This window comes from Pavona decussata, unplaced genomic scaffold (genome assembly GCF_977016875.1).
Source record: "Pavona decussata unplaced genomic scaffold, jaPavDecu1.1 SCAFFOLD_56, whole genome shotgun sequence".
NCBI classification, from domain to species: domain Eukaryota; kingdom Metazoa; phylum Cnidaria; class Anthozoa; order Scleractinia; family Agariciidae; genus Pavona; species Pavona decussata.
Genome location: NW_028145478.1, coordinates 430,001 through 442,360, shown reverse-complemented (window position 1 = coordinate 442,360; position 12,360 = coordinate 430,001). Strand labels below are relative to the sequence as shown.

The 12,360-nt window shown below is 36.7% G+C and overlaps 2 protein-coding genes across 4 annotated transcripts in view; one reads left to right on the top strand and one right to left on the bottom strand.

The window, feature by feature from the left end:
• The window catches only part of LOC146480017 (dipeptidase 1-like), a 32,924-nt gene extending 32,138 nt beyond the window's left edge, over positions 1 to 786 (bottom strand). For both annotated transcript variants that reach the window (XM_085110119.1, XM_085110118.1), the window contains exon 1: positions 497 to 786. In XM_085110119.1, the coding sequence (XP_084966245.1) occupies positions 497 to 651 (155 nt within the window). In that variant the 5' untranslated portion in view covers positions 652 to 786. The remainder of the gene's footprint in view (positions 1 to 496) is intronic.
• A 55-nt stretch (positions 787 to 841) lies between these two features.
• LOC146480016 (dipeptidase 1-like) overlaps positions 842 to 12,360 on the top strand; it is a 19,505-nt gene continuing 7,986 nt past the window's right edge. Inside the window, exons 1-5 of one of the 2 annotated variants that reach the window (XM_085110116.1) lie at positions 842 to 1,159; positions 4,641 to 4,770; positions 9,358 to 9,641; positions 10,216 to 10,285; positions 12,170 to 12,269. In XM_085110116.1, the coding sequence (XP_084966242.1) occupies positions 993 to 1,159; positions 4,641 to 4,770; positions 9,358 to 9,641; positions 10,216 to 10,285; positions 12,170 to 12,269 (751 nt within the window). In that variant the 5' untranslated portion in view covers positions 842 to 992. Of the gene's footprint in view, positions 1,160 to 3,447; positions 3,532 to 4,640; positions 4,771 to 9,357; positions 9,642 to 10,215; positions 10,286 to 12,169; positions 12,270 to 12,360 lie in introns of those variants that run through there. The other variant, XM_085110117.1, reaches the window with a different exon arrangement.

Below are 12,360 nucleotides of genomic sequence, written 5' to 3'. Positions count from 1 at the left end.
TTACCAATGGAATTTTTTTTCTTTTTGACCGAGAGAAAACTGGGACGTAAATAGGAGAGACCCTGGGAACGAGGTTGCCACACGGAAACGTTCGCTGCCCGTTGCTAGGCAGGTGGGGGTGTTCCCTCGCTCAACTCGTTGTGATTCAGGTGAAAAATATTAATCGGCAGTGAATTTTTAGAGCATGTCAAATTTGAGCAGCTCCCTTCAGTTCTTACTTGTGCAGCTCAACTGACATATGATCCTTTCAGTGTGGTCAGCTATTCAATTCAAAATTGATGTAAACCATTCCTTGCATTAATTACTAAATTTGAACACTATTCACCCGCCATAAGTCGGGCCATAAGTGAGCGGGAGACTAATCAACTTTAGCTCAATGGGTCAATAGAAATCCATTCAGTCCAGGGTCGTTGGGACGAAACTGGAATCTTTTGTAGAATGAATATCACTCCAAACACAAAGAATTCCACAAAGCTTTGCTTTAAATAACACTCACCCATCCACAAGCGGCGTTTCTTGCAGAATCTTCTCTGCTCGCTGATCATAATCAGATGTCGCTCGAGTGCTGCGATCCAACAAATGGCCCCACAAATGGGGAACACAGCTCAATCCGAACAAGCAGTAGAATAAACGAAGACCTCTAAACGTCATTTTCCCCAATGAATGCGTTTCCCGGGACTTGCAAACTGTATGGATACTATTGCACACAGGATTCAATGATTGAAACTTAATCCCTTGTTGATAGATGGAAGCCGACGTAACCAATTAAACGTCGTTGTTCGACTGATAAACTGTCAAAAGTTTTAGTGAAATTGGTGGAATTTACATCGATGATAGAGGGTTGCCGAGGTTACTGAACACTTCATTGTTGAAGAACTGATAAGCTGTCAAAAGTTGTAGTCCGATTGCATCGACTGGTTATTCTTGATTATCAACTGTCTTGTTGCATCGTTTGCCCATCGTATGTTGTTAGCTCGATTTAAACAGCAGGAATGAATCGTAAATTCGTTATAATCGGTGCAGTGGTTGTAGTTGTGCTAGTGATTGCCATAGCTGTACCCTGTGCCTTGCTACTGGGAAAGAAAGATGAGCCGTCCAAAAAGCTGACCTCCATGGAACGCGCACAACAACTGCTGGACGAAACGCCACTGGTTGATGGGTAAGAATTTGCATTAAATTCAGTGTTAATCCTACGGAAAGTTTATTGTAATTTGTAGGCAAATGTGAAAACTGCAGCGAGAAAACATGAATTACTAGAGTTTGGGAAGGACCTGCGTACAGCTACAGGGCAAGGACCTCAGATGGGAATACTTAATACCCAGATCAGGAAACAAATCGATCTGTATGCCGTATTCATGTTTCATTTCGCGCGCTAGCCCTGAGACCCCGGGGGGGCACTTGACCCATGTTTGGGTATAGGGGTGCCGCTGGGGGTTTGAAACCCTGACCCTGTTTAGGACGAAAATAACCTTAAATACCTACCCTGTGTAGGACAATGTCCTCAATTTTAAGACCCTATTTAGGACAAAGGACAACATCTAGCTCTTGTGTTACACAAGTGTTTATTGGTAATAGTGCTAACATTTAAAGGCCCACTGTCACTTACCAGACGTGATGTTCCACGCATTGAAACGCGAATACCAATCACAACAGATAAAATAATACACTTCCTAGAAGTGATGGCGAAAAATCCCAAAATTTCACATTAACAGCGGTGAACCTTAAGAGGAAACTCAATTGACGTGAAGCATTGTTCACTAAAATAAATGCAGACTAACGTCTCTGATTTCGGATTGCCAAATACTCGACGACAGTCTTGCAACCATACCCTGTCTAGGGCGGGTCCGGGACAGACTCGCTTGAAATTATATACCCTGTTCAGGACAGAGGGGCCAAAAACCATACCCTATCCAGCGGCACGTCCCCGTATAGCCCATATAGGGGAGTACCCCCCCCCCCGGGCCTGAGACCCTGTCACACTCTTCGCAAATGGACCTGCGGAACAATGTTTTCGCCTAGAGGATATTTTGGTCAGCAGTGAAACGCCCCATTTACAATTGAGATGCCGTTAACCCGCGTGCTTCATTTTTAACGCGCGCCAGAAGGAAACAACAGCTCATGTTGACTGTTACTATTTTGGACAGCTTCGGCCGGCAGGCGGCGCGGTACTGAATGACATGAATGTTTTGTGGGTTGTAACTTTTGCGATTGTTTCAAAAACAAACAAAAATAATTAATCGCCCGACCCCCACCCTCTGGGGTCGAGGATTAAAGGAACAGACGTTTTACATTCCCGGTTTTTTCGTAGGGCATTTGGCGTCCGGCCAAGGCCTTTTTAGCTGCTAGTGTGTAGAGCGGGAGGTCGCGGGTTCAAACCCCTGCCGGACCAACACTGTACACTCAAGGTCTTTTTTTAACAATTTGGGGAAGAGTTTGCTATGACATGTGCAAATGGTTTGACTTTCACATGGCTCGAATGACTACGTAGAAATGGCGGTCCCATCTCCAATCAGTTGGAGGTCGTAGGAAATTAATGAGTTACTGAGATCGCAAGTTTGCGTTCTTTTAGTGCCTGAGAATTCCCTGCTATTTTAGAGAAAGCTTTATTTCAGGAGACAGTCGCTAAAATTAGCGACTATGCACTGCTAAATAGCAAAAAGCAAAAGAAAAAAAAAAAACTCCCTTCATGCAGTTATTCGTGTGATAAAACAAGGGTCATTGTGCTATGGTGTACCAAAAGAGAGGTGGACAGCCGTGGTGTAATTCGAGAAATTCTAGTCTGAAATGTCAGCCGTCTCCTCCCCCAACCCACAACCTCATACATTATGCATGCTACGTTTGTTAGGGGGACGTGACCTCATGATTTCTCTCATGGATAGTGGAGCGGAGAAATCACGCGAGTGCTTGCAAAAATCGTCGATCGCCTCCCATGAAGGAGATGCGACTCGAGAGGTTTGCAAATTTATATAAAGAAGTTGTTAAATTGGTTGCATTTTCTTATCTTTGGGACAATGAATTTTTCAAAAGGAATCAAACTTCGCTCTTACCCATTGTTGACTTCGTTCGATACACATGGCCAGAAGAAATTACACGGAAGTTTTTTAAATTATATATAATGATTAACTGCTTCACATAAACCGTGATTACACTCAAAAATTTACCTACCGCGCGTGGTAATTGAAAATAGAGAAATGGCATTATGGTTTTTCGTTTGAGGCCTAGGAGGATTTCTGGGGATCAACATGATACCAAACATTGCATCACGCATGCAGTCACATTTTCATATGAAAGGCATTCTTATAATTTGAACGGCTGCAACCAATTCAATTAAGAAGGTCTAAAAAAGAGAAAGCCTAAAAAATTACCCGGAAATTAAATCCACTAATTAAACGCTTAGCGCCCGCGCCTCGGATTCGGCGAAAACACTCGGTTACCAAGAGCCCACGGTCAATCGACTGTTTTTTAATTAGCGGTAATTATACACGAAATATATGGAGAGAAACGACAAGAAAAGTCAAAAACTACTTCATCGTGAGTAATTTACCCTTATTTGACCCAAATTAAATTTTATTTAGTCGAAATGCATATTTTGTAAATTGTAAATCAGCCTCCGGGTGGGAGAGGGTACTCATTTCACTTCATTATTTGTTATTTTAATAGGTAGAATAAGAGACTTAATCATGGATAAACTAATGCTGCATTCACACCAAGGCTTAAACACGTTTAAAAGCTGTTTAGTTAAACACAGTTTAAAATTGTTTCCTCCATAAAAGCTGCTTTCGTATTTTTGTCGACTACAGATTTAGCACAAATGAAAGCATTAAGTTAAAGTTTACTTGAATCCTATGTCAAAGCCAATGGTTCAGCTTTCTGTCACCAATTTTCATTTTGTTAAACCTGGTTTAATTAAACATGTTTTGTTGGTGTGAATGGGGCTTAAGTTGACTTGGCTTGAGATCAAAGCGACTTAAAGAACCATACCCTTAGCATGGGGTACATGCATGTGCCTATATTGGTTAAAATATACGGGAGAACCCCCTCCACCCTTCCCCTGGGTGAAGCCATGGCTTATTCTAATTTGTTGGTTATTACAGCCTTCATTATTTACCCTAGTTAGTTTAGATGACTTAAGAAATTTAACCAATTTCAGCAGTGGTACCAGTGGCTATGCTCTTGCAATTTGTTTGTTTACAATAGACCAATTTCGATATATTAAAATTCTAGCTGGGCTACAAGGCTTAGGGGAATAAAACAATAGAAATTACAATGAGCTTCAGAGATGAATACCGGTAATTATGACCTTCCGATTACCACAACATGGTTTGGATGCTTTACCACTGAGCTACAGGAGACTCATGGATTGAGAGCTAGACCATTAAATTAACTAGGTTCATGGGACAAACAAATTCCTTCATTGTGTGTTGATGACTGGTATTTGTGAAAGAAATGTGATATTACCGGTAATTCAGTTCTTCTGGTTTATTCCCATAAGCCTCGGAACCGAGTAAGAATTTTAATATATTGAAATTGGTCTATTGTGGTGGGAATGGATCCTCTAGGAAAGAAAAAATTTACAAGACAAGAAATGTATATTACAGCTTATTATATAGTCTCTTGTTCACTGCATGTCTTTTTTGTAGGCACAATGATATTCCTTATCAGATTCGCATTAAGTACCACAACAGGTTTGAAAATATGACATTTGGTACCAGTGAACCAGGCTGGCATACAGACATACCAAGACTGAGGGAAGGCAAAGTTGGCAGTCAGGTGAAGACACTTAAATAGTCGGTCAGTATAAAGCATGGACTACACACTGTGGACTGGCTATGTAAAAATAATTAATATGGACTGCAGACTGGGTATAAAACTGTATAAATACAGATTGGTTGATTAATTTTTTGGTCTAAATGATATGGTCATCATGTGGTTTAACAAGTGAATGAAACCAAGGTTGAAGTGGCCATAATATTTGCTGAAACATGAGGATGGTGATCAAAACAGATGGGAGATCGTGAACCCATCAAAAGTGTTGAGTAAGGAACATGGATTTCTGTGTGAATTAGTAAAGGCTATAGTTATTTACTTGTTTATTTTTTGTTGATGTTTGAGACAAGACTTGAGTGTTTAAAATGTTTTTCGTTGATGTTTGAGACAACTCCACAATGACTTATGTTTATTAAAAGTAATCTGCAATTGTGGTAATCTGTGATATTTGAAAAGCAATCCATGGACCAGTGTGATGTTGTTATTGGCCAACAATGAAATAAAAGACAATGTTAATGTAGAAGTCCATATCACCTTGCCATTATCCAATGGAATGTATGTTAATTTATTCTTTCGTTATTACAAAATATTTAGTTGGGTTCTTTTCACAGTTTCTTTAACTTAACTTAACTTTAATAAGAATCAGTTTCTTTATTCGCCTTCTTTCATTCAAACATATACATCATAATCATATACATGTAGTATCGGATAAGGCAGGAGATCCAGCAAGCTCTAATGAGCTTTTTAAAAGATCTCCGCAGTATTAACACAATTTACTAAGACTAATTACAGAAGGCGGACTAATGACAAGTAAACTAATTACATTGTAGGTATAATTTTACTAATTAACCATATTTGTTCTACTATTAATTACACGGCTGATTTTGAATATATAATTTTAAGCCTTTTTTAAAACGATCAAAAGAATCAATGTTCTTGATATCATCAGGTAGACTGTTCCACATAGTTGCTCCTTTACACCTGAGAGAAAATTTTGCATAATTTGTTCTTTTAAATTCAACATGTATTTTTGTCGCGGATCGTGTATTATAAGAATGTATGCTTTCATTGTTGGTAAAAAAATTTGTGAAATATGCTGGAAGATTACCGTGGTAATACCAATACATGAAAATCCCAGTTAAATATATGTTTAATTCATAGATATCGAGTATATTTAAAGACTTGAACAGATGTCTCGAGTCATCTGTATAATTTGAGAAAGTGATAATTCTAACAATTTTCTTCTGTAACATGAAAATAGACTTTAGCCTGGTAGAATAGGTATTTGCCCAAATAACATTGCAATATATTAAATATGGATAAATCATGGTGTTATAAAGTGTTAAGAGTAATTTGAGGGATAAATAATGTCTTGCTTTTGCCGTTATGCCGACCATTTTTGAGACTTTCGTTGCAATATGATTAATATGATATTTCCACAAGAGTTCTTCATCAATGATTATTCCCAAGAATTTAGTATACTTGACTTTTTCAATGGGGTTTTCATTTAAAATTACATGTGCATTATAATTTAGCCTCTTTTTCCTAGTTTTGAATATCATTAAATGTGTTTTATTTACATTAAGTGATAACTTGTTGGCAGTTAACCACAATGCTACCTTTTTTAGTTCTTCATTCATAATTCTGATAAAAGTTTCTAGAACATGATGAATCAGGAATAAGTTTGTGTCATCTGCAAATAGTATAAAAGATAATATTTGGGAGCATTTGGATATATCATTGATGTAGATTAGAAACAAAAGAGGCCCCAGCACAGAGCCTTGAGGCACTCCACAACTGATTGTTAAGCTATCTGATTTTGTTGTTTTATATTTAACAGCTTGTTTTCGAAACTGTAGATAATTTTTAAACCATTCCAGCACTATTCCTCTTATTCCATAGTGTTCTAGTTTATGCAACAAGATAGCATGATTCACTGTGTCAAATGCTTTAGACAGATCTAAAAATACACCCATCGTGTATTGATTGTTTTCAATTGCATTTGTTATCTTAGTTACTAGTTCCAATATTGCATGATTTGTTGAATGCTTTTTACGGAAGCCATACTGATGTTCGTTTAGAATATTATGTTTGTCTAGGAACTTTATGATTCTCTTATACATCAACTTTTCTAATATTTTTGAAAAACATGGGAGCACGGAAATGGGTCTATAGTTTGAAAATGATTCCTTATCATTTGTTTTAAATACTGGTGTAACAATTGCCATTTTAAATTCATTAGGGATGATTCCTGTCAGAAAGGTTTGGTTAAAAATGTATGTTATGGCTTCACTACATTATCTGAAATTGCTTTTATCACCCTTGGGGACATTTCATCATAGCCACCTGATTTATTGACGTTCAATTGATTAAATTCTATCTTAACTTCATTTTCCGTAATAGGGTCTAGAAATATTGAATCCTGATTATTCGCAGGTAAATAGGAGCTAAAATTCACGTTGCTTGGTGGTATTTTTTCAGCTAATTTAGGTCCTACATTAACAAAGTATTCATTAAAGTTATTTGCTATTTCGTTAGGATCGGTAATTATGTTACCATCCTTCATAAAATTGTCTGGTAATTCTGAACTTGATTTATTTTTATTAGTTATCTCATTTATTAGTTTCCATGTTTGTCTTATGTTGCCTTGTGATTCTTGAAATTTGCCGTTGTAATACAATTTTTTTGCAAGTCTTTTAATTTTGTTAAATTTGTTTCGATAGGTTTTGTAATTTTTTTCATTTGTATTGTTTGGGTTATTAATGAATCTTTTAAATAGTTTATTTTTAAGTTTCCTCGAGGCCAGAATTTCTTTTGTGATCCACGGGGTTTGATATGACTTCTTAAAACTAATTTTTCGTCTCATTAGTGGTACTGTTTCATCAAATGCATTATACAATATTTTATAAAATGTAGTGTAGGCGTTCTGTGGGTTTGCTTCTCTGTATACTTCTTTCCAGTTTTCACATTTTAGTTTTTGATTTAAGAGTTTGAGAGTTTCACTTCTTATCTTTCTATATTTTGTTTCTTTGATTGGGGTCGTGTTAGTATTAGTTATGGTAGTCGCTATCTGAAAAATAGGTAGGTGATCAGAGATATCTGTTAATAGTAGACCAGTAGTAAAATTATCTTCAAAGCTATTAACAAAAATGTTATCTATTAGTGTTGCACTTGTGCTTGTTATTCTAGTGGGTCTTGAAATGAGTGGGTAAAAAGACGATGAAAACATGTAATTTATAATATAATATAACTTTAATGTCAACTATGAAGCCTTAATTCTAAACAAGGAGGAAACAGACCAATTATCATAATAATTATTATTATATCACTACCTGAGTTTCTCTCCATCTCATGCCACTGAGGAATACTTGTCTACTAGAAAATACACATGTAATGTAGGAAACTAAATTTGAATCCTTTATAACCATTGAAGTTTCCTCACAATCATAGTTAAGATATTTATACTTTTGTATTCAGACCACGGATTTGACCTGTTCCTCATTTTATTCCCAGTCCACAATTATTTTTAGTCCATATTTTATACTAAACTGTGTATCGGTCACCATGTTTGGATTGCTTTGATGTTTAAAACATTCATGGTAGTATTAATAGTAGGTACCGACCTGTTAAAGTTTAATTGTTTTGTGTGGTCATGAAATAGCTGTGTGTGCCCTCTTCTTTAGTAATTTTTCTTTCTTGTATTAATGTAACACTGTATAATTTCTGGGCACGAATAAAGATTGTTGTTGTTGTTGTGCAGTTGCGCTTAATAATAAGTTGCATAAACTGTAGTTTGACATCAAGGCTCTGAAAACTGGAACTAATTCCTAAGGAGGCCAAAGGTGGGGGTGCTCTGGGTTCACATAACCTTTGGTCCCATGTGACAGAAAACTAATTCTGTGCAGCCTGCTGGGTTTTTTTTTAAGTGAGACTCAGTTATAACTCATTGAACATTGAATAATTCAAGTTTAGACTCCAAGACAGCTTTGTGAAAACAAATTAACTGAAGACTACCTGTAGAGCCATGAAATTTGACATCTTAAAGTTTGTGAGTTTTGAAATAAAAATAGACCTTATGCAAAATTAAAATTCTTTTGTCTGCATTCAAATTAGCCTCACTAGCCTTGTTCAAGGTAAAATATTATTTTGATTTCCGAACTCAAGAATGAGGTTAAAAAAAATAGTAAAAAAGAATGAGGTTAGTAAAATAAAGGCTAATTTGAATGCAAACAAAAGATTAATAAAATGTCAGCCAATTTTGTAATGGGTCTATATAGCAAAGGACATTTGCCACCTGTACATTGTATTCCCTCAGTTTGTGAACAGGAAATGACAGTGGCTAATTAAACTGCTGCAATATTATGCCTGACTTTCAAAATAACTGTTTCACTTCACCTTACATCATAGTATGGCATTCGTTGCTTTCATGCAATTGCAGTTTCTTGATCAATCCATCCAACTGGGTTAGCAAATCATATTGACATGAAACAGGAACTAGACAGAATGCTGATCCGGTATTATGATGATGCCTGTAGTGTGTAAGAGGTACATCACAGCTAAATGTTTATTATAAGTTTTCGTTCCTTCTAGTTTTGGGCAGCATATACTCCATGTGGTACACGGCTGAAAAATGCAGTCAGAGTAGGTCTTGAACAAGTTGCTGTCATCAAACGATTGGTGGAAAAATATCCAGAAGACCTTGTGTTTGTAACAACAGCTCAAGGAATACGAGATGCTAAAAAGAATGGAAAGATTGGTTCATTGATTGGACTGGAAGGAGGTCACATGATTGACTCAAGCCTTGGCATGCTAAGAATGTTTTATAACTTGGGTGTGAGATACATGACATTGACACATTCCTGTAACACTCCATGGTGAGGAATGCAGTCTGACTGATCACTGCTGTTTATATCTTAACTTATTTAACAATGCTTGACCAGCTATTAGCTCAACCCTTAAAGCGCGTGATTACCAAGGGCATGCACCTGCAAATTTGTCAACCCAAGAAGTAAACTAATATGTACATGACTGAACAGAACTACAGAAAATTAGGTATTTTTAATAAATTAATGTTCCTAATCTTTTATTTGAATGGCCATCGTGGCTTCTGTATTTTTCCCACACTGATTGAACAATCATAGCTGGGGAGCACTAGAAGCTGGAATCCGGAATCCAGAAAGCAGAAACTGGAATCCCGAATCCAGAATCCGGCTTTTAGTGCTGCCCTACATGACTATAAAGTTTTAATGTCATGTGTGAACATTACTCATGAGCTGATATGCATACTTAACTCTTTTCATATTCTCTAATCATGTTTATAGATTTATAATAAATTTGATTCATAATTTTAATTTAGTCTGTGTGTCTCCAATAAGTAAAAGGACTTCTTCTTTCAGCTATAAAGGTTCAATTGGACACACACATAATGAAAGTTTATTATCCCTGCAGGGCTGATGCATGGAAAGACCCAGTTCATGAATATAAACCAGTTCACAATGGACTCAATGAGTTTGGCAAAGTAAGTTTGTATACCACAGAACCTCTTAAATTAAACACATGAAATTGGTGTATGATTCAAGTTGAGTGGTATCCTCTGTTAATTACTGTTATATAATTAAATATAAAATTTACTATCTTGAGTATTTTAAAAAGAGTGCTAGGGAAGTGCTAGCTGTCAGAAGTTGGGGGCTTATTTCTGATTCAACCATCCTGAAGCCTCTGAAAATGTGGAGACATTATACAGTCAGACCTCCCCTTGTATCCACCTCTCTTAAGCGACCACTTTTCCAAAATACCAAAATTTTCCCAGTGAAATCACTATAGTTGGAACCTCTTGTAAGCAACCACCTCTCTTGAGCAACCACTTTTCCAAAAATATACCAAAATTTCCCCAGTCAAATCACTAATAGTTGGAACCTCCTGTAAGTGACCACCTCTCATAGGCGACCGCAACCACTTTTGGAGATGACAGTTTGCACTTTTCTTTTGTTTTTAACCTCTCGTAAGCGACCACTTGTCATACATATCCTCATATCTATCCACAGTCGGGAGTTGGACAATTTGCCTTAGTTTGTAACATTATCACATGTACATTCACTGGGTAGTTCAGGGGATGTGGATGTCACTTACCAGCTGTCCCGACATGGACTTATCCCATTCACCTTTAGTTATTAGGTCATTTATCACAGGCAAACAATCAACTTGGATACTGAAATTCTTTGGCAATATAATTTTGGAAAGTTTTAAAACGTTTTTGTAACTACTTAGTATCCGGAGTCACCTTATGCTAATGAGTTCAAAATTTAAACCCCTTGTGGTCTAACCTCTCATAAGCGACCACCTAGGCTTGACATTTTGGATGGTCGCTTATGGTAGGTTTGACTATACTTGTAACCAATAATAGGAATTAATGTAACAGAAAGATTATATGGAAAAGGTTCAATCGTGTACAGGGATTCTCATTAGCATTGCTGTTGCTGTTGCTTTTTTTTTTTTCACCCCTATGGTCACTAGTCTCATTAGAGTTTGCTGTCGTTGTTCTTTTCTTCATCTTTTCACCTCCATAGTCATTAGCAGTTGCTTATTGGAAAGGATTAATTGTAATTTATATGTGCTTATGCACCAATCATTTTCACCATTGCCCATTCTTCAGCTCTTTGAGCCAAGGGAAGAAGCAGTTTTTCAAGCAAACTGGCAAATGCCCCAGCTGGGTGTGGGCTTAAATAATGTGTGTACCCGAGCGCCAATTCCTTCCTTTTTGATTTCATTTCTCATTTTTTTGAAAAATTGAGAATGACCTTCAAAAAAACTGCATTTTTGCAGTCATTTCTCAGTTTTTTTTTCCAATGAACTGTTCGGTTTTGTTGTTTTTTCAGTGTTTGGAAAATTGGATTAGAAAAAAAATTCATCTTTCAATTCTTTGAAAAATGAAAAAAAAAAAAATGAATTCCACAACTGAAATAAAATGAATTTGCAAAAATGTATTTTTCCGAGGTTGTTCTCAATGTTTAACAAATGAAAAATGGAATTGAACTGACAGATTTGTTTTTTAGTTTCTCAGAAAAAGTTAATTGACACTTGGGTGCATGGCGCATTGCTAATGGTACTTGACCCTGTTTCTGTAGCATATTAAATTTAACCAAGTAGGAGTGTTACTATTCCCACCCCCCAGCAGTATGTCACCAGTACCCATTTATACACCTGGGTAAATTGAGACAATGTTGAATAGGGTTCCTGTCCAAGGAAGCAAAGCAACAATGTAGAGACCAAACAAACCTCAAACTACATACCCTCTGATCCAATGCTGACTGGACGTCTGATTAAAAGTCTGACTTGCTAACCACCACCAGACCATCATGCCTTTAATGCAGTTGTAGATGATTAAATGTCCTTTTTATTTCAGCTCGTGGTACTTGAAATGAATCGCCTTGGAATGCTTGTGGACTTGTCACATGTGTCTTTTGATACAATGCGTGATGCTCTTGATACTGTTAAAGCCCCAGGTATGTGTTATTATTAAAAGTATGGCATTTGAACCCTTAGTTACAACTGTTTTGCTTCCGACCTTAAGTCACTCTACAGTTAAGTTACCAA